The 24963-nt window shown below is 39.1% G+C and overlaps 1 protein-coding gene across 2 annotated transcripts in view; it reads left to right on the forward strand.

The window, feature by feature from the left end:
* smoc1 (SPARC related modular calcium binding 1) overlaps positions 1-22502 on the forward strand; it is a 94083-nt gene extending 71581 nt beyond the window's left edge. For both annotated transcript variants that reach the window (XM_008118146.3, XM_003225660.4), the window contains exons 8-13: positions 4041-4233; positions 4940-5022; positions 5278-5383; positions 16505-16752; positions 17790-17840; positions 19803-22502. In XM_008118146.3, the coding sequence (XP_008116353.1) occupies positions 4041-4233; positions 4940-5022; positions 5278-5383; positions 16505-16752; positions 17790-17840; positions 19803-19819 (698 nt within the window). In that variant the 3' untranslated portion in view covers positions 19820-22502. The remainder of the gene's footprint in view (positions 1-4040; positions 4234-4939; positions 5023-5277; positions 5384-16504; positions 16753-17789; positions 17841-19802) is intronic.
* Positions 22503-24963: the final 2461 nt, after the last annotated feature.

Here is a 24963-nt window from a genome sequence, read left to right on the forward strand (position 1 = left end):
ATGCTTGCACGGTTTGTAGGCTTGCAGGAAAATACCTGTTTCTCAAACTGAATGGAAGGCCTGTCAGTCTTCATGTTCTTTGGAGAGAAGGCAAGGACTATTTATACTGCACCAGAAAGAATATTAAACTGTTTCTGATGTGTTTTTGCTTTGACATTATAAATCTCCATTGTTGAATGTGCGAATTTTGCCATTTCACACCTGAAATACTATTGTCAAAAAAGAATATTTTAGTGTTTAAGGTAGAAAAGTGTTTTACCCAAAGCTGAAAAACAAACTAGGTAATGTAGAAACTGCCTTAAACATTGCCATTTGAGATGGGCTACCTTAGTATTTCAAGTTGTTTCAAGATACATTGGTCAGCAGTTAGGCCATCATGAAGCCATCAGATATAGTACACCCTCTGTACCCCTGATACCAGTACCTATGGTTTCACCTGCCCACATCCAACAAACTTGTCTATGTCCTTCTATGGCATCCTTCAACCAGATGTTACCTATAGTTGCTCTGGGAAACCTAGCAAATTATTAGAGAGGACACCTCTCTAGGAATTTTCTAGGTCTTGCAAGATGACTGTGGTAACGAATGGAGGAAGTAATTCCTTATAATAGGGCTTGCTATTACTCACAGTTTTTTGTTTCCACAGTAGTTCAGGAATGTCTCCCCAAGGGTTGTGCTCTAGTCTACTTCTCTTAAACTATGGATGCATATGTGCCTTTAGGTCTGCTGTGAACTTATGGTAACCCCATGAATGACATAGGGTTTTCCTAGGCAATACTCAGGGTGGTTGCCAGTTCTTCATTGTGAAAAGTAGTCCACAGCACCTAATATTCATTGGTGGTCCACCATCCAGATACTAACTAGTGTGACCCTGCTTTGCTTCCAACATCAGATAGAATCTGATGCCTTTAGACTTCATTTTAAATTATAGTAACTACTTATTGTTACATCTGGATGTAAGTATTAGTATTGGATGTAAGTATTAGAGAAGGGGAGGCCCTTCTCTCGCTCCCACCACCCTCACAGTCACGGTTGGTGGGGACGAGAGAGAGGGCCTTCTCCGTCGTGGCCCCCCGGCTTTGGAACTCTCTACCTAGAGAGATCAGGCAGGCCCCTACCCTCCTCTCCTTCCGGAAGAGCTTAAAAACCTGGCTGATTCAAAAGGCCTTCGATGTTTAGTTGTTGATGGATTGATCTATCTGTCCATTCCATAATAGTCCCATTGTTGTTGTCTTGCCATTTTATACCGCACTTTATCGTCCAACTGTGAAATTTCCTTTTCCCATTTCGTATCACTCTGCATTTCGCCTGGGATCTACGAATTAGTCTCCTGTTTTTAACACTGTATCCTGCTTGTTGATTTTAATGATTGTTTTTATTGATGTTGATGTTTTTTACTGGGATAATTGTTTTATTGCTTTGTTACTGTTTTGTTTGTTTTATCGGGCCTGGCCCCATGTAAGCCACCCCGAGTCCCTTCGAGGAGATGGGGCGGGGTATAAAAATAAAGTTATTATTATTATTATTATTGCAATTTTAATGAAATGTAAATTATGGTCCCTAATTTCTCATTGGATTTCCTCAGCAGTCTGAGGAGCATGAAGTTTGGTTTATTGAGTTTCATCACATCACATAAGCAAGTAGATACCTCCTTTTAAAAAATTAAAAATAAAACCAATTAACATATCAAATAAAACCATGCATCTTTGCTAAAGATTGCTCTTTGAAAATCTTTTAAAACATAAGCCACCCCAAGTAAAAATATATAAATAAGGAATGCATCCATATTAATACTCCTGATTTTTTAAGTATTTTCAACCATAGTATTATCCTAAATGACCTAGACAGGATGGATTGATGCTAAATAAATCCCAGACTGCTGGGTACACATGTGTATGTTTGTGTATTAGCTGTGGTTTTGATTTGCTTTGGACAGTAGAGAGTACCTATCCATCATAGATGTATCCTTTGATAAACATGAGGTATACACTTTAGGCTGCATGAGCCTGATACACTGTGGATACATCTCTATGAATGAAAGTATATATTTCTCAAAAAGATCTTTGTAGGAAAAATATAATTCACAAATAAGCCACATGTATTGAGGGGTTGACTTTATATATTACCCGGTGGCGTCAAAGGGGCTCATTCAATTGCACTGGGCATAGAAACAGGTTAGTGTTTTGGGCTGAGTAACTCTGACAGAAAGGAGATTGCTAGCAGTCATCTTTTTTCTCATTATCTCTTCCAAAAAAATGCCATCAAGAATTTTAATCTCTCCAGAGGCATTTGTCCTTCATTCGGCTGCAGTTTGGGGTTGGCAGACTTGGTGATCTGCTTTCTTGGGGGCTGTCAAAAGTCAATGCAAAATGGGATAATGTGACAGCGCAGTTCTTTTAAAAATGGTCTCAGCTGTGCTTTTTTGGCTACGTTGTCACTCCGCAACTCTTTCCCTCCATCTGTTCTGTACGTTGGAATTGTTCTCTCTTCATAGTACAGGAATCTACAATTAATATTCATTTAGATTCAAATTTCTGTTCTTTCACTTTTTCTTATCAAAATCTCAATTTTCCTAAATAATAGTTTGTTTAAAAAATTCACACTGACATTGATCATTTTTCTTTTTACAAAACTCTCTGGATGAGTATATACACAGAAGAGGAGATCTCCCCATACCAGTGAATAGATGTACCACACATTTACAGTGCATCACTAAATATTATTTTTAATGTTTTTGAGAACTGTTTGCACCAATTGTGTGCATTTATTGGTCATTTCTATATCATGGAAAAAGCAAGCTGTATTAGACTGAAACCACCATCAGTTATAGGCAGCAGAGCAATGTAATGGTATGGGATGATGGAACTTGAAATCTGACAACATCTGGAGAGCCAAAGTTTTCCTACCTCTTGCCATATTACAAGGGCTTTTTTTTCATGTCAAGAGCAACTTGAGAAACTGCAAGTCGCTTCTGGTGTGAGAGAATTGGCCATCTGCAAGAACGTTGCCCAGGGGACGCCCAGATATTTTGATGTTTTACCATCCTTGTGGGAGGCATCTCTCATGTCCCTGCATTGGGAACTGGAGTTGACAGAGGGAGATCATCTGAACTCTCCCCAGATTCAAACCAGCAACCTTCAGGTCAGCAACCCAACCTTCAGGTCAGCAGTCCTGCTGGCATAAGGATTTAACCCATTTTTGCCACCGGGGCTCCTTATTATAAGGGTATCTACAAGCAAAAAGCCCTTTAATTCATTGTTTACTTGTGCCCTCAAGTATTTTTTGACTGTTGGCAACTGTGAAGTGAACCTATCACAGGTTTTCTTGTTTAGAGGGGCTTTCACTGAGGTTTAGAGAATCCAGGGTCATTCAGTGGGTTTCCATGGGATTAAAACCTTGGCCTCCCGAGTCCTAGTCCAACACTCAAACCACTACACCACATTGGCCCTCTATTATTTATTCAGTTTATTAAAATATTTATATCCTGCTCTGTATTCTGAGTGTTTATGAAATTGTTTGGGCAACTTAAAACAATTAAACACTTTAAAACTGTAGCAATAATTAAACAATCTAAAGGCATATTGAAATATTTATCAGTTTAAAGGGAACTGAAACAGTGCCAAATCACAAAAATTATTCTGCCTGGCACTTTTTCTCCAATTCTTTTGACCCAAATCGGGATTTTAATATTATTGTGTATATTGACTTTTATGACTGTTTTTAATCATGTTGAAGTTTTACTGCTCGGTTTAATGTTTTATCTGATTTGTGCTGTCGTGTCTGGGCATGGCCCCATGTAAGCCGCCCCGAGTCCCTCCGGGGAGATGGGGCGGGATATAAGAATAAAATTATTATTATTATTATTATTACAGTCATGTAAATGCCTGAAATTTTGGGTTGTCCATAGACCTACGTTATTGGGCGTATATAGGCGTGTACACTAGAATTCAAATAGAGAGTTCAGTCCAATAGGCAGTATGGGAGAAGAGGGCCTCTTTTTATGTCATGGATAGTGATATCTAGATATCTTTTTTTTCCAGAGAAAGTTAACTCGTGTGACCAAGAGAGGCAAAGTGCTCTTGAAGAGGCCAGGCAGAATCCCCGGGAAGGGATTGTTATTCCTGAATGTGCTCCTGGAGGACTGTACAAGCCAGTGCAGTGTCACCAGTCTACTGGATATTGCTGGTGCGTTCTAGTAGACACAGGTCGACCTCTACCTGGTACTTCCACCCGGTAAGAACCATTTCCTTTCCATTTTCCCTCTAAAACAAGTGAAGTAAGTTGTGATATGAGAGAAAGGATACACCTCACTATTTTATGTGTCACGACGTTCCATATGCTCTTCTATCCCCCACATACATATAATTACTTTCCAATGTGTAAGGGTATTTTTCTGTTTCTGTAATACATACATTCACCCTTACTAGAGACGATCTATAGCTCACACAGGGCAATGCCACGGAACCAAATTCTGTACTTCCCTCCTTGTTCTCTGTTAGTTGTCTAGAGCTGGCCCTAGTGAAAAGACCTAGGTAACCAGTGTTAGCACCAATGGCACAACCAAGGCTCTCACCTTGTGTCATATATGTAAAACTGATAACAGAAAGGGACAAAAAAACAAAGCACTGCTGACCCTGTGTTTTGTACTAGCACTAAGACAGGGCTCTCAAAGGATGAATGTTCAGGTGGGTGGACTCCTTACTTTTAATGAGTTCATTGAGGTCTCCCCAACAGCCACTTATTAGTCGAACTGTTTAAGCTTAGTTGTTGACTTCTTCAAGTAACTGGGAAGTATGCTACGTGAAGATGTCATACCCTTAACCAAGGGGGATGTACAAATTTACTATGTCCAGTTGAGGTCCAGTGGGAAAGAGGAGTGTGAGAACTCTTGAAATTCCATATGAACAATGAACTGTTTTTTCATCTCTTCCTCCTCTAGCTATGAGACCCCAGTGTGTGAAAGTGATGCCCGATCAAAGACTGCAGAAATTGATGACCCATTCAAAGACAGAGAACTTCCAGGTTAGTCAGGAGAACTGTGTCTTATTCTATCTAAGTGGATTTGTCTTGCAACAAAATCCAAAATGAATAAAAGTGGGGAGAAAATGTTGGTAGGATTGGGGAGTGGGGTCCCAGATGGAGTTTAGCTCACCTGCAGCAACAGCAGTCATCCAAACAAAATGTGGCAACTCAGTAGACCACAGACATGACCCAGAAAGAAAAGGAACTGTTTTTGCATATCATTTGATCAAACGAAGCTTCTCTTCTTTTCTTCAGGCTGTCCAGAAGGGAAAAAAGTGGAATTTATTACCAGTTTACTGGATGCTCTCACCACAGACATGGTACAGGCCATTAACTCGGCAGCACCTGCTGGAGGCGGGAGGTGAGTTTTGAAAGGCATTCAGGCTGAACAGAAGCAGGGAAGGACAACTTTTGTATATACATCTAGTTTTTATTATGAACAGTGAGTAATTCCAGTAAAGTAATGCACAAGTAACATTTATCTTCTAAATTATGTCATAGGAAAACAAAATGGTCATACTGATTCATGCATCCAAGTGTCTGAAAACTTTCATGCCCTGTTTGTGTTGTGAAATTGATCATCTCATGCTATTTTAAGACCAAAGTAGGACAGGGATGTGCAATTATACTGGTTTTGTTTATTTATTCAACTTCCTAATAGTCCTGCTTTAAAAAAGCCAAAATGTTATTGTTCCTATTGTAGTTGTTGTTGCGTGCCTTCAAGAAATTTCCAACCTATGGGAATTTTAAGGTGAAGCTATTGTAGGGTTTTCTTGAGATTCGTTCAGAGGGGATTTGCCTTTGCTTTCCTTTGAGGCTATGAGAGAGTATGGCTTGCCCGAGATCATCTAGTACAGTGGTTCTCAACTGGAGGGTCCCCAGATGTTTTGGCCTTCATCTCCCAGAAATCCTAACAGCTGGTAAACTGGATGGGATTTCTAGGAGTTGTAGGCCAAAACACTTGGGGACTACTGATCAAGTGGGTTTCCATGGCTGATTTGAACCCTCTCATAGGCCAACGCCAAACCAATACATCATGTAGCCTAATGCGAGGCAAGGTACATGGATGTAAAAGAAAATGTAATACGGATTAATTAAATATGTCTATAATAACAGAGAGCAGCCAAAAGCATAATTTGAAAGTGCAGAAAAAATATAAGCAAAACATTTTAGAAAATTTTAAAATAATACTAAAGATAAGAACACTCTCTCCAATGTAGGTTTAGGATACATTTGTGTAGTAGAGACCATGGTAATACAAATGTTTGGAAAAAGCAATGAGTTCTTTGTCTAGTGTCCATTAAAAATCAACAAAGTAGAGATTGGCTAGATTTCCATAATTCAGGTAGCAATCATTGTCTGCTCACAAGTAGCTACTTACTATTGCTCAATATACAGGGAGCCTGAAGAAAGGACTTTGATGATGATCTTACATATCAAAACCTTGAGATATTGTGGTTCTAGGCCACAAAGGGCTGTTTCAGCTATAAAGCGAGCCGTTCTCTTTACGTGAAAAGTAACAGGAAAAGGATAACTGCAAAACCTGCCCTTTCCTCCCTTGATCTCGTTGCATTATCTTGTTCTAAGCATTCCCCCCCCCCCCCCCCCCGTTCTTAGTTCACTTCTAAGTACTTCTAGCTAGACTGAAAGAAAACTGGTTGAAGCAGTGGAACACAGTGAGCTAAACTAGAGGAAGAGAATAGACTTCTTTTTGTTCCATATGAGTTTCTTTTCATGTAGAATCATTGATGTTTGTACTGAATACATTGGTGGAACTGTCACATTGACTTTGACTTTTTGAGTTGGTTCAGACAAAACTTCATCACTTTGCCTCATCCATAGAAGCTTATAGGGACTTCAGATAACATTACTTCAGAAAACCCAGCAGGTAGAGCAATGCTAATTTGTTTGTATGATGCCTGTCCACTTATTAAACCTTTACTTTGAAAAAGGAAAAGGAAGCTAAATTCCCATGGGTAGTTTTGCACAGCTTGATCATATGTGTATTGATTCATTGGTGTTTACCATCAGGTTGATGTATATAGTATTGGAATTGGTGACCCTTGACCTTGAATAGGAATAATAAGAGCCAGAATGTGTAATGTGAAAGGAATACCTCTGACTAAAATTAGTTAAGAAGTCAAGTGCAAGGCCTCAACACATTCAGTAAATGAAGGAGGGGTCCCTTTTGTGTATGTGTGTGATTTATATGGGAAAATTTAATCAGTTTAAAGTTTTTGTCCTTAGGGTACTACTATGTCATGATTCAAAAGCTAGCAAAGTATTAGGTTTTAGGTAAAGGTTTTCCCCTGACGATAAGTCCAGTCGTGACCAACTCTGGGGGTTGGTGCTCATCTCCATTTCTAACCTGAAGAGCCGGTGTTGTCCATAGACACCTCCAAGGTCATGTGGCCGGCATGACTGCATGGAGCGCCATTACCTTCCCGCCGGAGCGGTACCTATTGATCTACTCACATTTACATGTTTTCGAACTGCTAGGTTGGCAGGAGCTGGGGCTAACAGCAGGCGCTCATTCCACTTCCAGGATTTGAACCTGGCACCTTTTGGTCTGCAAGTTCAGCAGCTCAGTGCTTTTAACGCACTGTGCCACCAGGGGCACCAGGTTTTAAAGATTATTAAAGTGAGGCCACAATTCTTACTCGGAAATGGAATTCAGATATTTTATCTTTCTGCAGCATTCAATCTGTAATGGCTTATTTACTCATGCAGATCACCTTAATTGAGGACATTGGGCAAGCATTTAAGACAGTCTTAAATCCTGTTTTTCCTGCTAGCATATCATGAAGAGAAAAAATTGGAGCATGGTGAAGAATAAGCAATATGACCTTTAGTTTCTCTTAAGACAAATATTTTCTGGGAATATTTGATATATTATTTTATACAGGCTTGACATCTTCAGTGGCCTCTATCTGATTTCTGCCTTGTTAAACACACTGGTTGCTGAATATCTACTAATGGAATATTTTGCATTCCATTGGTACACCAGAATGTTCAATAGGCAAGAATAACAAGTATGTCTGCACAGCTGATAAACACTCTTAATTTAAGAAATAAAAAACCAAAACTACTATAAGAGGTCATGGTTGTTTTTCTGGGAGGTCCTTTGTGAGGCATTTTAGAGAGTGGGTCGCACTGCCCGGGAGAGGAAATGGCATGTGATGCCACATCAGTGAGAAAGTGTAGCCCCCTCCCTCTTTTTCGAGACCTTCCCTGTTTGCCTGATGCAGGAAAACTCCTACAAGCCAATCTTACAAACTTCTACTCATTCTTACCTCCTTCATTTCATAATCATCCTTTATTTATTCATTTGATAAGCCTTTTTGTTTAAAAAATTCAAAGGTCTTTGTCTTTCACTTCCCGTTCTCCCACCTCTGTCCAACATCTTAGGTGCTGTCCCACAACCTGTTCTGTCCAACATCTTAGGTGCTTCAATGTTCAGGAGATACCACTGCTCCTGAACTGTTGGTGGTGGAGTGACCAGGACCTAAAAGATTTGGTAACCATACCTTAGTGGCAGTGTTAGGAGCTTAGGCGTTTTTGCAAGGCTATAAAGTAGCCCAGGGAAGGAGAAGAAAGTAGTTAGAGAAGGTGGTTCCTTGGGTTTTGGAGCTTTTGAGACTCAGCAGACTCTTTCTTCCTCCAATGACTTCCTAGACACTCAGCTATTTTGGACTCTTTCCCCACCCATTAACCTCTAAATAGGATAATTTCACAGTAATCAAAGCCTGTTTCAGTTCTCTCTCCCCCCCCCCCCCATGCCTAGGCCCCCTATCTTCACCTCATATCAATAACAGCTTTAGGGCTTTGAATAATCCTCTAAATCAGGAACTTCCCTTTAAAGAGGATTTATTGTTAGAGACTTAACACTCTTGAAGCCACACAAATTGCGAAGCAACTTTGAAAAAAAAATTAAAGCCTTCCACTGTATCACAAGGAAAAATAGTGTGCATGTCTATTTCCTCTCCCCTTTACCTCCAGTGGCTATTTCTACATCCACTGGCAAATGTAGAAGTAGATGATTATTGTAAGGACAGGTTATTCAATTTTGATCTTCTACAATTGCTGTCCAAAGCCTTGGACCAGCTGCATAAGCTGCCCCTCGATTGTTAACCTCTGACTCTTAGGGTTGTGTTATATATTTTTTCCAGTCAACATGGGGTTTCCATTGAAGAGTGTTCAGAAAGTTCATCTGGTCTGAAGAGCTGCAGTTGGAATGTTCAGACAGTTTACAGGAAACATACAATTCCCTTGTAGCAACTGCTACACTGGTTGCCAATCTGGGTCAATTCAAAGTATTAATCTACTGTATAAATCCCTGTTTTAAATTAGTATTTTTCTGTTGATTGTGTTCAATGCTTTTCAAATTTTGGATTTCAGATTTTTTTAAGCTTTATTGTTTTAATGTTCAGTGTAAGCTGCCTTGACCCATAAGGGGGAAATGGGATACAAATTAATTAAATAGATAAAATCATAGTCAAAACTGGAGATGGAGCCAGCAAATACTGCTCTCATTGATATGATGTCGCATGTCCCTCTGCTGGCATCCTTCAGTTGTTTAAGTTTCAATCATGTGCCATATTCATTACAATGTTTGTCTCTTGATTTTCATGTGCCTTTTATAATTTGTAATTTTACTGTAACAGCAAAGAATAGAAATTGAGTGGTGCAGTGATGACGGAAGCCTTTTAAGTACAGTTGTTCATGTAAGTCCAACACCTTTTACTCCCTCAAGGATGCTCAGCTATCGGCTTCTGTTGATTTAATTTATAGAATAATTTTATATATGTACATGGAAGGTTTATATAGCATGGTGATTCTTCCAAGAACATGCATTGACCATTCCATACTAGAAGAGAGTTATCATATTTATTCAAATCTAATGTTCACTTTTTTTGGCTAAATTACATAGCTAACAAGGGAGGTGTACTTGCATGCATGAACCTGCTTTCACCCCTCCATCAAGCTTAGGCTAGCAAATTCTCCTGCCTCAGCCTGATAGAGGGGCATGGCTTCCGAACTTGCCTCATTGACGAGGCTTTGGTTTTCTCGTGAATGAGACCTTAGTTGGAAAGCCACCACCCGTCCATCTGGCTGAGACTGGAGAGTTTGCCAGCCTCAGCCTAACGGAGGGGCACAGCTTCTCCTTGCCTGTCAGCCATTCTGAGGCAAAAAGCAGAAAAGCTGACAGGTAAGGCTGTGTCAACAACAAATCTTTTTTTGCAATCATAACTTCAGAATTGAGGTGTGCATTACAATCAATGGCACATTATTCTCGAGTAGATACGATAATGACATTCAGAATAATTTCTTCCTGTTCTTTGTTGAAGAAAAGATGGGTTGTCATATTTCCACCACAAGTTGGCTGTCTCTTCTCTGAAACGTGTGGAAGGTCTGGAGAAGACCTTGCCAGTTGGAGATCATAGGGATGTGCTTCAAACACATTCTATTGAAAGCATTTCTATATTGCCTCCCAGCCCATAAGGGCTCCTAAGGCGATGGACAAATAAAATCAATTAAAACAATACAAAGATAAAACATTTTAAACCATATTAAGACGCTCTTTAAATTCTCCCAAAAGCTTTTTAAAACTAATCACAAAAAACAGTTTTTAAACAATTAGACCCCCTCTTGGCATGTATCTGTTTGGTGGTGTTTTTCCACAAGCACATATAGGTACTTTGTTTTAGACAAATAAAACTTCTCAGTACATGATCAATATGTGCATTATTAACCTTTCCTCAAATATCTGAGTAATTTCTAGATTTTCTTCAGACATTTCCAGTTGTTTCCTTTGCTAACATTATAATTCATGTCTGTGCTACCCTTATAGCATGGTCAAATAAACCTATGCATCACAGTTTTGCAGCAATATAGGATTTCTTTTTGGCTTTTTTTCCTGAACAGCTATTTTGTCTAACTCATATGTCAGCTTTTGTGGGTATGGAGAGGTGACAGGAGATTTGGCCTGGTTGGCACATGCCATAGTTACATCATGTCTGGCTTATGACAAATGCAGCGACAGGGCTGCTTTTGAAAACTCCAGTTGATCCTGAATGCTCTGGCTTGGATATTAATTGGGGCCACATATAGGATTCACAGATTTGCTTATTGGAACAGTGGCACTGGCATCCAGTTTGTTTCTGGGCCTAATTAATGGTGAAATATCTGATGGCGTAGACAGTCTATGAAAGCTTGTGCTATGGGATTCTTTCTTTTAATTTGTCTTATTTGTGTTAATTTCTTCCTAATGCTTCAGGAGCCTTGGATTTCGCAGTGATTGCTGTAGTTTCTCTTGCACCCTGGGTGAAAGTGGTTGCAATTCAGCTGTGAAGGCCATTGCTTGCAGTATGGTTTGCAAATTCACATTAGTATTCCTTGCAGCCCCCTTTGGTTGAAATTGGATTGATGTAAAATGAAATGCAGTAAGCCCTCTACTTTCACAGGACATCCACAAAAATTGAACAATTACAATTTTTTAAAAATTAACCTAAGAGAATATCTATCTATAAATTTCTTTTCAGTGTAATTCTGTGGTCAACCTCTTCTGGAAGTTGACCATGGAATCATACTGGAGGGACCTACAAATGCCTACAGAAGTGTCTATTTGGGAATCTCTAGATGAGAGGTTCCCAAACTTATTTGGCCTACTGCCCCCTTTTCAGAAAAAAAATTACTCAGTCCCCCCCCCCCCCCCCCTGGAAATTGACCTTCTTTAAGAGAACAAACAGAAAAATGCAGTGATAAATTTGCATTCTTTTATGTATCTATATTTCTACCTAAAACCCTCAATATAGTAAAGAAAGATGATGTCGTATTTTTTTGTTATTAGAATACTGCTCATAACAACAGGTAGATAGCAGTAGTTGTGTAAGATGGCAAAAGACAAATAAACTAAAATATTAATGAAATAAATTAGGTTTTGTTCTTTTCTCTTTGCATATATATATATGATATTAAATTGTCAAATATCAAACTACATGCACATTTTCCTGCTGATGTGGGCTGGAGTTCCCGATAATGCACAACACTCTTGCCTGCTAACACCTGCTTGTTAAGACCTGTCAGTGGACCACTGATTGGTTTTAACTTGCAATTTGTGTCTGTATTTGGAAAGTAAAGTAATCACTATGACTTTAACCCTATGACACACAACTCTATGTTAACTCCATGTTACTAAGTTTTTTAAAAAAAAATCTCTTTTTTTGTGTTTCCACCATCCTCTCATTTTTATTAAATGGCCCCCTATTGCCCCTCATGCTACTACTGCTCCCTGGATCCTTCCAGTGCCCCCCAGGGGGGTAATATTGCCTACTTTGGATAAGACGATTCTAGCTCCTTCAGGGTGACTCTACAGTCAAGATTTGGCAGAAGCTGACCACAGACTTTCGTTGGAGTACCTAGAGATTCCTAGGGATAACACATTAATCAAACCCACAAAGGTGAAACCCAGATTGTTCTGGTTTTCTAACATGGTAGAGCTCTCTTAGCATGAGAACTCTAACAGACAGAAATCAAGATTCATGCCACAGAAGTCAGTACTTCAATAGCCTACAGGCCAGATACTCCCAGGTCTGCATGTGTATATTATTTTTTGCTATCCCAGCAAAAAGGAGAAAAATACTAACTTTTGCCTACTCCCTTTCTTGTCAAAATGATGACACAACTAATCATAGAGGAGGTGACATTTTCTAGTACATTCAGTTTCCTAATTCTTTTTTGTGAATAGTTTTTATGTACAGCTTTAAAAGAGCTACTGGTTTTGCTCTGATGTGGTAAAAAGCAGGACCTTTAGATTTCTCGTGCTATTACTTAATTTATTGTATTTTACTATGTGGTAAAAGACAAGAACACTAATCTTTCTGAACAAATTTACTGTACTTTTCCTGCAGCACTTGCAATTTGGAAGATCTTTCATGTGGCTCATATTTAGAGATGATGTCCTGCAGGGAGGCAGTAAGCTAGTAAGAAGCTGACATTGTATTTTTCTCCTCTTCCTTTTTTTAAAAAAAATGATTTTGCTGAGAATAAGGCAATTGTCTAAAGTTTCTGGTTCAAAATACTGACTATGTGCACCTAAAATGTGCTAAGATAGATTCTTTCTTGATCTGATGTACATTGTGAATGTGCTGCTTTTTGAAAAGATGTGTTACAAAAAGACATGCAAAGAAACAATCTTGATTTCAAGTTAATCTATGACATTTCTTACATTAATTTTCTACTATTTTACAAAGAAGAAGGGCCGTTGCCAGTATTACTCACTTCCATCTGTTGCTTGAATTATTTGTAAAGTCCTAGGTGCAGTTCAAAGGGCACTTCAACAATTTCAGTACAGAAACAGCCCGGATCTCAACGGAACTTGCTTGTCTGTTGATAGTGGAGTTGAAATGTTATTACCTGGTGCTTTCGTGCTCTTTGTCCCCAACCCTCATATGTCCAAGAAGGGGAATGGCATCTGTCTGTACTGAGATTCCTCCAGACCATCTTAAGTGACAATAGAAGGAACATTTGAGACAAAATGTAGATTTGAGACACTGTCACTTTTCTTCTGTATGATATTTAACATCTTTGCCTAATGAAGAAGCCCATGAAGTTTTGAAAGCTTGCATGGTGTATTTTGTGCTTTGTAGCTGGCCCAATAAAAGTACCACTGTTTGTGGATTTTGTATTTTGTTGCATTTTGCTGAATGGCCAACATGGCTACCGCTGAATAAATTTCAGAACAGTATCTCATGGATCTATGACACTGGATCCATGAAGTGCTTGATTAACTCTTAGGATCTTTTCATACATAAATTTCACATGTTATACAATTCCTTATTTCCCTCTTAAGGTATTCGGGCTGTGGTGCAGGCTGTTGAGCAACCAGCTGCAACAAATCACTCTGACCAAGAGGTCATGAGTTCTTGGCCAGCTCGGTGCCCCGTGTTTGTCTTGTCTTTTTTCTATGTTAAGGCATTGAATGTTTGCCTTATATGTGTAATGTGATCCACCCTGAGTCCCCTTCGGGGTGAGAAGGGCGGAATATAAATACTGTAAATAAATAAATAAATAAATATTCAAGATGTATCAGTATACAAAACAATCTTATAACACTTTAGAGACTAAGAGAATGGAGTTTTCTTAGACCAAGGATGCATTAATACTATAGTGTTAATGTAGTTTGACACCCACCTTAACTGCCATGGCTCAAAGCTATGGAATCGTGAGAATTATAGTTTTACAAGGTCTTTAGCCTTCTATGCCAAGAAGTGCTGGTACCTCACCAAACTACAAATCCCAGGATTCCATAGCATTGGTTCATGGCAATTAAAGTAGTGCCAAGCTGCATTAATTCTACAGTGTAGTAGATACACCTTCCACTTGCTTCCTGATGTAGAATCAGCCCCCAAAATCTTATGCTACCAACATGGTATTCCTTTAATCCCTAAGGTTGTAAGATCCCTTCTATAGCAGTTCTCAAGACAGATCTGATTCCTGTTTTCATGCATTTGGTATTCACAAGGGAGGAAAGAAACGATTAAATCTGTAGTATGTTGGAGCCACTTAGCTTTTGGTTACAGCATATCTTTCAAGCACCTTTCTTTGCTGACAACATCTAATTCACAACAAACAGGAGCCAAAGACATTATTTCAATACACAGCCCTACCACGCAAACAGTATCTGTTGTCTGAACCCTAGTGATGTAATGGCATTCATTCCGTTACTTGATCAGTTTTCTTTTTCAGTTGTTGTATTAGTTTTGGTTGAGGTTATATAATTCAATACTGGTTTGTTTATTTGTTTTTACTTCAATGCTAGTTTTAAAACTTCAAAATGTAATCTCTTTATATGCACAGTCAGTTGGCAAAGTATGAGAAGTATGAAAGCTAATATCCCATTAAATATACAGTGATTTGGACATAGTGACCTTTGTCCTGATCATTTTCTACTATACTTTAATTTTATTTGAAAAGCTTTAAGAATGAAATGTAACATCACTGCATATTTCCACCTATTAAGCAATTTTAATCTATCCACTTTCTTTCTTTTTTGTTTTTGTTTTCATAACACTTTGCCATTCTGCAGGACTGAAGAATTTTCTGCCAACCCTCCAGTAATTATGTTTTCTCCCCCAGAAACTGACTGTGGTTATTTTCTTGAACTTCTTTGAAATATTCTAGCATCTGTAGGGGCACTTATCATTTGGGGTGCTAGTTAAGGCCAGAAAATCTGCTAGTTAAGGCCAGAAAAGATATATTCACTTCCAGTCACTTCCAGATGATATTTGTCTTTTCTAATTGATTTTTTCCCATTTCTGAAAAGTTATAAAAAAAGGTTTAACAGTTTTTTCTAGAACCAGATACCTGATATTGACATCTGTTAAGAACAAAGGTGTTTAGTGAGCTGGCAGCAAGGGTGGGCAGAAATATAAGAACAATAATAATGATATTATATGATGATTATATAACAGTCATTATGAACAACCACCCAGAGGACATTAGAACTGATGAGAAAGCAATTGGAAATATTATGAAATTGGGATTTTGTGCCTCTGGGAAAAGAAGTCAATTATGATTCTACATAATAGCAATAGATGACCTAGGGAGCAATTCCATAAAACCAAAACATCTGAAATAAAACTGCTGTAGTTAGGACCCACAATAGCATAATTGCAAAAAGTGACACTACTTTGAATGTGCCACAATATCTAACAGATTCCTAGGTTCTGGAATAAAATCTGAACCCTTAATGGTATGGTCTGCTAAACATTGTACAGTAAGTCAGTGTGTGGGGCATATGTTCCCTGAAGTACCAAAAAATGTGGATAATTTGGAACACCATTAAAATAAATGATTTTTGGCCACAGCCTAACATAGTGTTGCAGTGAGTGTCCTAGGACCTCTCACATGGAGGTCCCAAATGTGGTCGACATTGGGGGGATTCACCAGGCAGTGTGGCAAATCTGTGGGGCAGTGAGGGAAACCTTCACCCCATGACTCGCATGGCCCACATTTTTGCTTTCAGTATCACCCGGGATAAAGCATTGCCTCCTGGCTTCCCCCTTTGCTGGCGCCATTCTAAGCAATGACAACATGGAAAGTGTCCCATGTTCTCTGGGCTTCATCCTAGGATGCTTCCAGGATGAAGCCAGGATGGAGCCTTGCCCTGCATTGTGTGAGGGGCTCTGGCAGTCTCCGTCCTGGCAGCGTCCTGGAAGCATTTTAGGATGGAGTCAGAAGACAATGTGATGAGGTTCCCAAGAGAGTCCTAGAGAGGAATACACTGTAGACATTTGCTAAGTCCTCCAGTGTATTATATTCAGGGGAAGCATACCATAGAATCATTCTAGAGAACCGAACAAATGTCTAGAGAGACTATTTCTCCCCAGGGGCAGATAAGTTAAATTTATGGGGGTGTTACTGTATATGCATATGTGAGTCAACATCCACGTTAAAATCTATGAATTTTCTCATTTTCAAGATTCTCAGAACCTGATCCCAGTCACACCCTGGAGGAGCGAGTAGTGCATTGGTATTTCAGTCAGCTAGACAACAATAACAGCAATGACATCAACAAAAGGGAGATGAAGCCTTTCAAGCGCTATGTGAAGAAGAAAGCCAAGCCCAAAAAATGTACACGGCGCTTTGCTGACTACTGTGATCTTAACAAGGACAAGTCAATTTCACTACAAGAACTGAAGGGTTGCTTGGGTGTTGGAAAGGAAGGAGGTAACACTTTTGTAAACTGAATTAATAACAATTTCCAAAGTAATTTAACAAATTAGTCTAATTTAGTCATTAAAGTTGTATTCTTTTGTTAGGCTATTATGCTCCGTAATTATGTCATCAGTGTTTAGGATGGGCAAAACCATTTATCCTGGCCTCTAAAATAAAATATTTTAATCAGAGAAAAATCCAATTTAAAACGTGTTTGCCTTTTCCCTAATAATATTCAGTAAACTATTAACAGTAACAGCCATTCTGAGTCTCCTTGTGGAGAGAAGAAGTGGGGTATAAAAAATAATAATAGTGACAACAACAACAGTATTTTCTCATTTTTCACTTAGGACCTTATCAAATGGCTCTTTGTAAAATGGGGGACAGTGGGGGAAATTGTGAGGCAGAGTAGGGAATCATTTTGCTGTGTTTCCTACCGCTGGAGTTTGTGCCATCCCTTCCCATGAGTTTCCTTGTTGTTCCCCGCTTCCTCTTTGGCTGTTTTCTATGAGGAGTTGGGTGTACACCTACTTCCTCTGGGCTCCTCTGCTGCAATGCTGCCAACATGGAGCCCCAAGGAGTCCCGCTGAAAGTAGCCCTGCGTCATGTGATGGCTCCAGGGAACTCTGTGTCAATAGTGAAGAGAAGCAGGAAGAAGACCTTCTCACCCTGCATGTGATGAAGTTGTAAAACACATTGTTATCTGAAACTGACATTTTAAAATGTTTTAAATGCTCATTCTATAGGTTTTCTTTCCGTTATTATAGTTAACAAAAACCTTCAGTCTCCAACATGTCATACAGGAAATTAGTTTGGGGATATTATTTTCCTTAAATGTATCTTGTTATGGAGCAAAATATTCCTTGAATGCAGAGGTCTGCCCAGTCTGATCAGAAGAATATAAACTTTCCATCTTCCCTTTTATCTACCTTCTGATTGCAAGACATCAGTTATCATCAATGCAAATCAATCTTGCTACTTTCCTAAGTTTGAGGCTTTCATAATACTTCAGATCAACTAGATTTAAAATACTCTTTTATATTTTGCAGGTAGCACTGTCCATTTCCCCCATGGAAAAAGACAAGGTGCTAATCCTTTCAGTAAGTAGCTTCTATAATTTCATTTCTGTCATCTTGATTAACTGTTATGGACATCATGAATTTTCTTGGAATAGTAACAAGAGCTATTCAGCAGTGTAACAGGCTACTTTAGATGGTGGTGGGCTCTCCTGTATTTTCAGATGATCATTTTCAAGGATTCCTTAGTTATGGTTTTAAGTTGGACAAGATGGCATTAATATGCTTAAGGCCCTAGATCCTATCTGATCTTGGGAGTTAAGCAGGGTCAGCCCTGGTTAGTACTGGAACGGAAAGAGGAAGGAAAGGAAATCCTTGCTTAAGAATACCCCATAGGTGACTTGAAGACACATAAACACAGAAATTGCTATTAGTATTCCTTCTATCTCTACAGCCCTGATTATATGATTCAGTTCCAAATTACAGAACATAGTTCAGCTAACTATACACAGTACCTAAAGTTGTATGTCTTGGAGTTTACTTCATGAGGGGGAGAGGATGGATTTCATTCCAATTTTCCTTCAAATGGTACTTGATTTAGTGAAAGGCCACATTAATCTAAGGAATATAGTGTTTAACTGTTAAAAGTGGAAAGAATGAAATAAAGTGTAAAGTGTGAGTGTTGGCATAAAATAAGAGTTAAAGATTCAGCTGTATGCCGTTCTGTTCTAATGAACCTAATAAACTCCATTTTGACAATAGTCGACATCTCACCCATAGCCTATATTGTTTTGTTGAGCTCTGCAGTTTCTACTAAACGTTATCTGTCTTGGTCAGTGCTAAGAGAAGTCTGGACTTGGTTGGGCTTGGTTGTTTCTTTGGCCAAAGTTATTGTTTGGTGTCCATTTGCCCTCCTGCTTGGCTTCAGACTCATTGTGGCTTTATGCCTTACCTGGGGGAAAAAGTAGGGTGTTTAAGTCCTATCCTACAGAAGTACATAAGTAATTTGCACTTATCTGCACAAAAATAATGTCCATCAGAACCAAAAGAACATGTTCAACTTCGTGAAAAATTAAGGACACTGCCTAATATAGGGTACAGGGAGTTGGTTTTACTAGAAAATGAGCCAGTTTTGCTTATGTTTATGTTGACAAGCCAGGCAAGACAGACTTCTTGTACATGGTAAGTCAGATTTATTACTGGGATGATCTGTGTATTTTAATGTCCTTTAGGGGTCTGCAGATATATTTTAAAAGCATTAACTCTCCAATAATTGCCTCACTAATATATTTTGCCAAATTCATACAGTCATTTTATTTTATTAATTTATTAAAAAGTAAAATAAATTTTACTTATTTAAAAGGGAAGCCTCCCACAAGGATGGTAAAACATCAAACATCCAGAATCCCTTTGGTAACATCCTTGCGGACGGCCAATTCTCTCACACCAGAAGCGATTTGCAGTTTCTCAAGTTGCTCCTGACACGGGGAAAATAAACTTATTTAAAATACTTACATTTTAATGGGGTGGAAATAACTAATATAATAAATTCAATTCTTGTGCTGAAAACAGAAAAAAAACAGTGATAAAATCACTCCCAGGGAACAAAGTAGCCTACCCAGCAGATCTTAATACAGGTTGAGTATCCCTCAGGTGAAATGCTTGGGAACAGAAGTGTTTTGAATGTCAGATTTTATCACTTTTTGGAATGCCTACATTTGCAGAGTTAGGAATTTGTCTGTATTAAATGCAAAACAGAAATGGAATATTATAGAGAAGCATTCTTTAAACAGGTTCTGTGTGTATATGTGTTTGTGTGTTTTCAAAATTATGGTTCATTTGCATTAACATAGTTGGTTTCAAGTGGTTGGCACTTATTGTGAAAACATAGGAATCATTTGTTTCTTTGTCAGGTAACGATTAATGGGGAACTTTGTTGACCCTTGTTAATTACTTTCAAAAAGATTTTAATTGAAAATTTCACCTTTTGTTTCTCCTTTCCTACAAACTGTCCATGTTCGACACCCTATCCCTCCACAACTTTAGTTGGACGCCTTGTCTAAAAAACTGAAGAGAAACTGCAAGGGAGGAAGGACCGAACACATTGCCATCTGAAAACACTCATGTGGGACTGGCAGTATGCAACATAGCAGAAGTAGCAGCCACAACATTTTGCACTTTTTAATGAAAAAAATAATTGAAGAAGGGTGAAAGTGGTCTATTTTTAATGCCATTATCTAGTACCTTGGAGAAGAAAAGAAAACAGGAGAACATTACATCTGAGAAAGAAAGAAAACTGAACAGCTACTGATGATTTAAATTCTGGGGATTGCTTGGACTTGAAATATGTTTAATATACTGTATATAAATGTAAATTGTACAGTGCCCTTGTATGGGCCTTAGTGTAACTATTTCGTTCCTGTCTAGTACTTTATCTTAGACTGATGGGGCACCACAGATTCTGAGATCCAGGAATACATTCATTTCTACAGCTATTCAAAAATTTAACCTAAATCAATTTCTTTTGACAGCCAGCATCATCACTGTATTATCTTCCATTCAGCCTCTTATTTGAGCAGCATGCTCCCCCCCCCTCACTAAAACTGCTTTTTAGGCCCAACCACAATCAATTTTCTGTTAGTTTCAGTTAAGGATGGGGTAGGTAGTTCAATGAAGCGGTCACCTTTGTAGGCAGTACATTTGTCACATTGAATGAATGCAACAACAGGTGCTAGTTTTATGAATCTATTTCTGAACACATAGTAGGAAGTCCATGTTGAACATCATCATTAGTCCAATGACCACTTGACTCTGCATGGATTACCACACATCTTTACTTTTTGAAATCATCACCAGTGCTTACAGTACTACTGGCATATAAGGCGGTAGTGAATGTCGTCTGAAACCAATTCTGTGTGTCTCTGATTCTTATCTGTAAAGAATTACATCAACTTTGAAATGGAAATGGAAAAGAAAACTGATGGAAATTTATTTCAGCAGTCAAGTAAACTGTATAAGCCTGGATAAGAATACCTAAAGTCATTATACAATTGTAGCACTTTGGTACAACTTTTACCATAACTGCTATGATTCAACCCTATAGAATACCTTGATTTGCAGTTTGGTGAGGTGAGCTCTATTGCTGTAATTCAGGAAAGTAGAGAATTCTAAGGACCTTTCCAAACTACCAATCCCAGGATTGCATGATCTGAACCCATGGCAAATAATATTGCTTTATGCTTCCAAATAGTTTTTTTTACTTATGGCAACTATAAGACGAACCTACATATTGCAAGCCTTTTTGGCAAGACTTATTCAGAGGGGTTTGCCATTTGTTTCTTCTAAGGTTGAGAGTGTGTGATGCGTCCAAGGTTACCCAGTAGTTGTCCATGGCTGAAGGAAATTTTGTACCCTGTCTCCGGATTTGTAGTCCAATGCTCAAACTGCTACACCATGTAGGCTCTCTCCATGTCACTTAGGGTCCTTCCAGACAAGCCCTTTATCCCAGGATCTGATCCCAGGTTTTATGCTTTAATCTGGGTTATATGAGTCTGCACTGCCAGATAATCTGGGATAAACAGAAAACCTGGAATCAGATCCTGAGGTATAGGGGCTGTCTGGAAAGGCTCTTAGTAATACCAAAGTGCTGCGATAGCGCAATGTGGATACACTCTTACTTAAAAAAAAACCCTACCCATTATAGACAGTACACCTGACAAATACCAAGTCACTACACTCAGGCCCCTTCCAGACAGCTGAATAAAATCCCACATTTTCTGCTTTGAACTGGAATATATGGCAGTGTGGACTTACATGACCAAGTTCAAAGCAGATATTGTGGGATTTTCTGCCTTGATATTCTGGGATATAGGGTTGTCTGGAAGGCTCCCAGTGTGGTGCCCCTTCAGTTCTGGTTGACCACTCATCTCCCATCTTTCTAGTTAGCTGTGTTTCTGGACTGCCAAGGGGCAAAGTCAGAATCACACCTGGAAAGCCATGTTGCTTGAAGTATTCTGGAAGCTGTAGTCCAAACAGGCAACGTTTCCATGCTCTGCCATAAGTTAGTGAAACACAGGATGCAAGGACTGCTTTATTGAGTAGCACTTTTATGTAAAAACCCTTGCGTCTAAATTTGGTGGCAGTGATCAGCAGGCCATAGTAACAGTTTTGTGAAATAAACCCCACTCGTGGTGATATCATGCTGCTGTGAAGCAGGGCTGCATTATATCTCAGAGGGTATATCCTGATAGGATAGATATATTCTATTTTGGCCACACGTTCAGTGATGGCTTTTCCCTTTTTGATGAATATCTCCATTTTGTTGGTCTTGGCTCCTTAAATGTTCAGAAGACGCAAGTCTGCATTGTACAAATAAATGATTCCTTGGATTCTAGATTGGTGGGAGTGGGAACTTCTAAGTAGGTAGAAGTTCAAAACTGCCAAAAATATTTTTCTTAAAATCTGTGCCAAATTTCTTTTCTACAAGCATATTGTAAAGTGAACCTTTGTCTTATGGAACAGCAGCACCCACTGCTGGCTTCTTTAGCAAATCGCATACAGTGTATGTGCCTTCTTTTTACATTCTTCTCTGCATATTCCTTTCTTCTCTCTTTTTTAAAATACATGACATCCTTTGTATATATTCCAGTTACTTGGTTTTAGTATAATGTGTAAAAAGTCTACTTTCTCCCTCTGACACTATTGTAGAAATGAAGAACAATTCATAAAGGACCTGGTAAAAATTCACTGTATTTATGTACTCTTCCCACTTATCCCTAAGACGTTTTCCAGCTTAAACATATTTTCTGCAACAACAGTGAACAAAAAGCCATGGCTTGTTCCATTGTTTACATCAAGGTGTTGTTTACATCAAAACCCTTACATGCAACTATCATGTATACCTTGAGTAAAAGCAGTGCTGCTTTAGATTAATATTTACTCACAACCCAATCTTGCTCACAAGTCAATCTTTCTCACAAAAACTAACAGGAGAGAGCATTCCAGGAGTATCTACTCCCAGTTGTTGCCTTCTTGCTTCTGGTTATTCGACACATTAGAAAAATATTAGGACCTATGCCATGAGTGTAAATGTGCTCTTGTTGGATTAAGTCAAGGCTGCTCTATCCTGTAATTCTGTTTTCAACAAACAAAAGAAGATGCTGCTGTATATATTTGTAAGCAGGGCATATAGCATCAAGCAGCCTTCATTTGTTGTTTATCCACACAAGTAATCAACTGCCATCAACCTGCCATGATGTTTTGATCTCAAATTGTAACTCATGTTCTGCTAGGTTTCCAAACAGGAGGATTGGGGTTGCCAAGTCAGGGGTATCCAGGTTAAGATTTCATGACAAAACCCTAAGATCTGGGGTGTCCCGTTATGATATTTCAAGGGATAGGTCATGGTGAAATCATAATATATCAAGCATCAAGTACAGTTGAAATAAAAAGTTTACGTCTGAAAAGTTAGGTACATTATATTCATATTCCTTTTAAGACACTTTTGTTCCCTTCAGATTCCTCTCCTTTGCAGTTATGATAGAGTCATAGAGTTGGATGAAACCACCAGGGCCATCTAGTCCAACTCCATGCCATGCAGGAACATAGAATCAAAGCACCCTTGACAGATGACCATCTAGTCTCTGCATAAAAACCCTCAGCAGTGAGTCCCACTGTTAACATCAAGAGGTTCTTCCTAATGTTTACATGGAATCTTTTTCCTCTACAATTTGACTTGATAAGGTTCAGGCCTTGGACATTCTGGAGCAGATGCTTGGTTGGTGTTGAATCCACTGTACATAAAAATTGTATTTGCACACAAAACCTGTGGCGTGGGTACACCAGAAATTATGGGCTTATTCACTTTGTATCACTTTCCACAATATTTTTTCACTCTAGGTATAATATATTTCTTCTTCATGGTCTCTGTGAAATCACACATATGGCTCTTTTGCGAAGGTGCAAGACAACTCAGATTTCATAGCTTTAAGAAACTCCTGATGGTAGCCCTGCCCATCCTGCCCTGGAGGATATAGCGATCAGATGGGGCTAGTACCTCAGTTTTTTTGTCCACATTGTTAGCAGCAGCAAGGACTTTCTCTTAGATAAATCACCTTATTAAGTGTTTGATTCTTCTGCAGCTTTCTTTTCGTATTGATCTTTGGTAGTTTGACTTATTTTCAGTTATTCCTGCTTGATGGGTTTTTCCCCTGTGCTTGACTTTCACTGACTACTACTATGAATACACCAAGTTTGGGACTTATTCCTTCCCTGTATTTCTCTTACCTGCTTTCTATCATGATGTCTACATTTTTAAAGGAATGTGTGGCATGTGGAGGAAGGTTTTCAGACACTGGTGGTCACTCAATGTGTCTACTCTGCTTGGGGGAGGCTCATGTGATGAAGATGTTGCCAAACTTTCACCCCCAAGCATGGAAGAATCAAGAAGCATGCCTTAAAATGCTCCTCTATGAGCTGGTACTTACGCTTTGCCTTCCTGGCCAAAGGAACCTTTGTGCCTTCAGACTACACCCCTTCTGCCCCTACAGCAGGAGGTACAGGCCTTGCTCCAGAAAGACACAATGTGTCAGAATATCTCAGATGTTCCTTGTTTCTCGAATCAAAAGGTGTAATGGAAAGACAGTGGCCTTCATCCGATCCTGAACTTCTGCGGGTTTAATCATTACATTAAACCATGCAACCTCAATATAGTGAAATTGCCTATCATTCTGCCGTTGCTCAAGTAGGGGGCTTGATTTGCAATGGGACTTCTGGAAGAGGCTTAATTTCATATTTCTATCAGGCCTCAGCAATAATGTTGATGGGTTCCTTGTGGCTAACTTTAAATCTCAGCTCTAGGCTCACCTTGCATCCACCTTGTCTCTTCCCAGAGACTTGACTTGGTTGTCAACCACAAGACGTCCACTCTCATGCTGACTCAACACACCCGTTTCATGAGACCATGTTGGAGTCCATCAAGGAAAAGGCCGACCTTCTGGAGACCCATTTTCTGGCCTTGCAATTGGCACTCCTGTAAGCATCAGTATTTTGCTATGTTCCTGCCGAAGCATACATTCCATTTTGGGCCATATGGCATTGGCCATCACTATCACTCCCTTCATGAGGATCCACTTGCAAACAGGTTCTTGGGAGCATTCAGTGCTGTCTGTGACAGCCCAAACACAGTGCTGTCTCTCCCTCCCAAGCT

The sequence above is a fragment of the Anolis carolinensis genome, chromosome 1, assembly GCF_035594765.1.
Source record: "Anolis carolinensis isolate JA03-04 chromosome 1, rAnoCar3.1.pri, whole genome shotgun sequence".
NCBI lineage: Eukaryota > Metazoa > Chordata > Lepidosauria > Squamata > Dactyloidae > Anolis > Anolis carolinensis.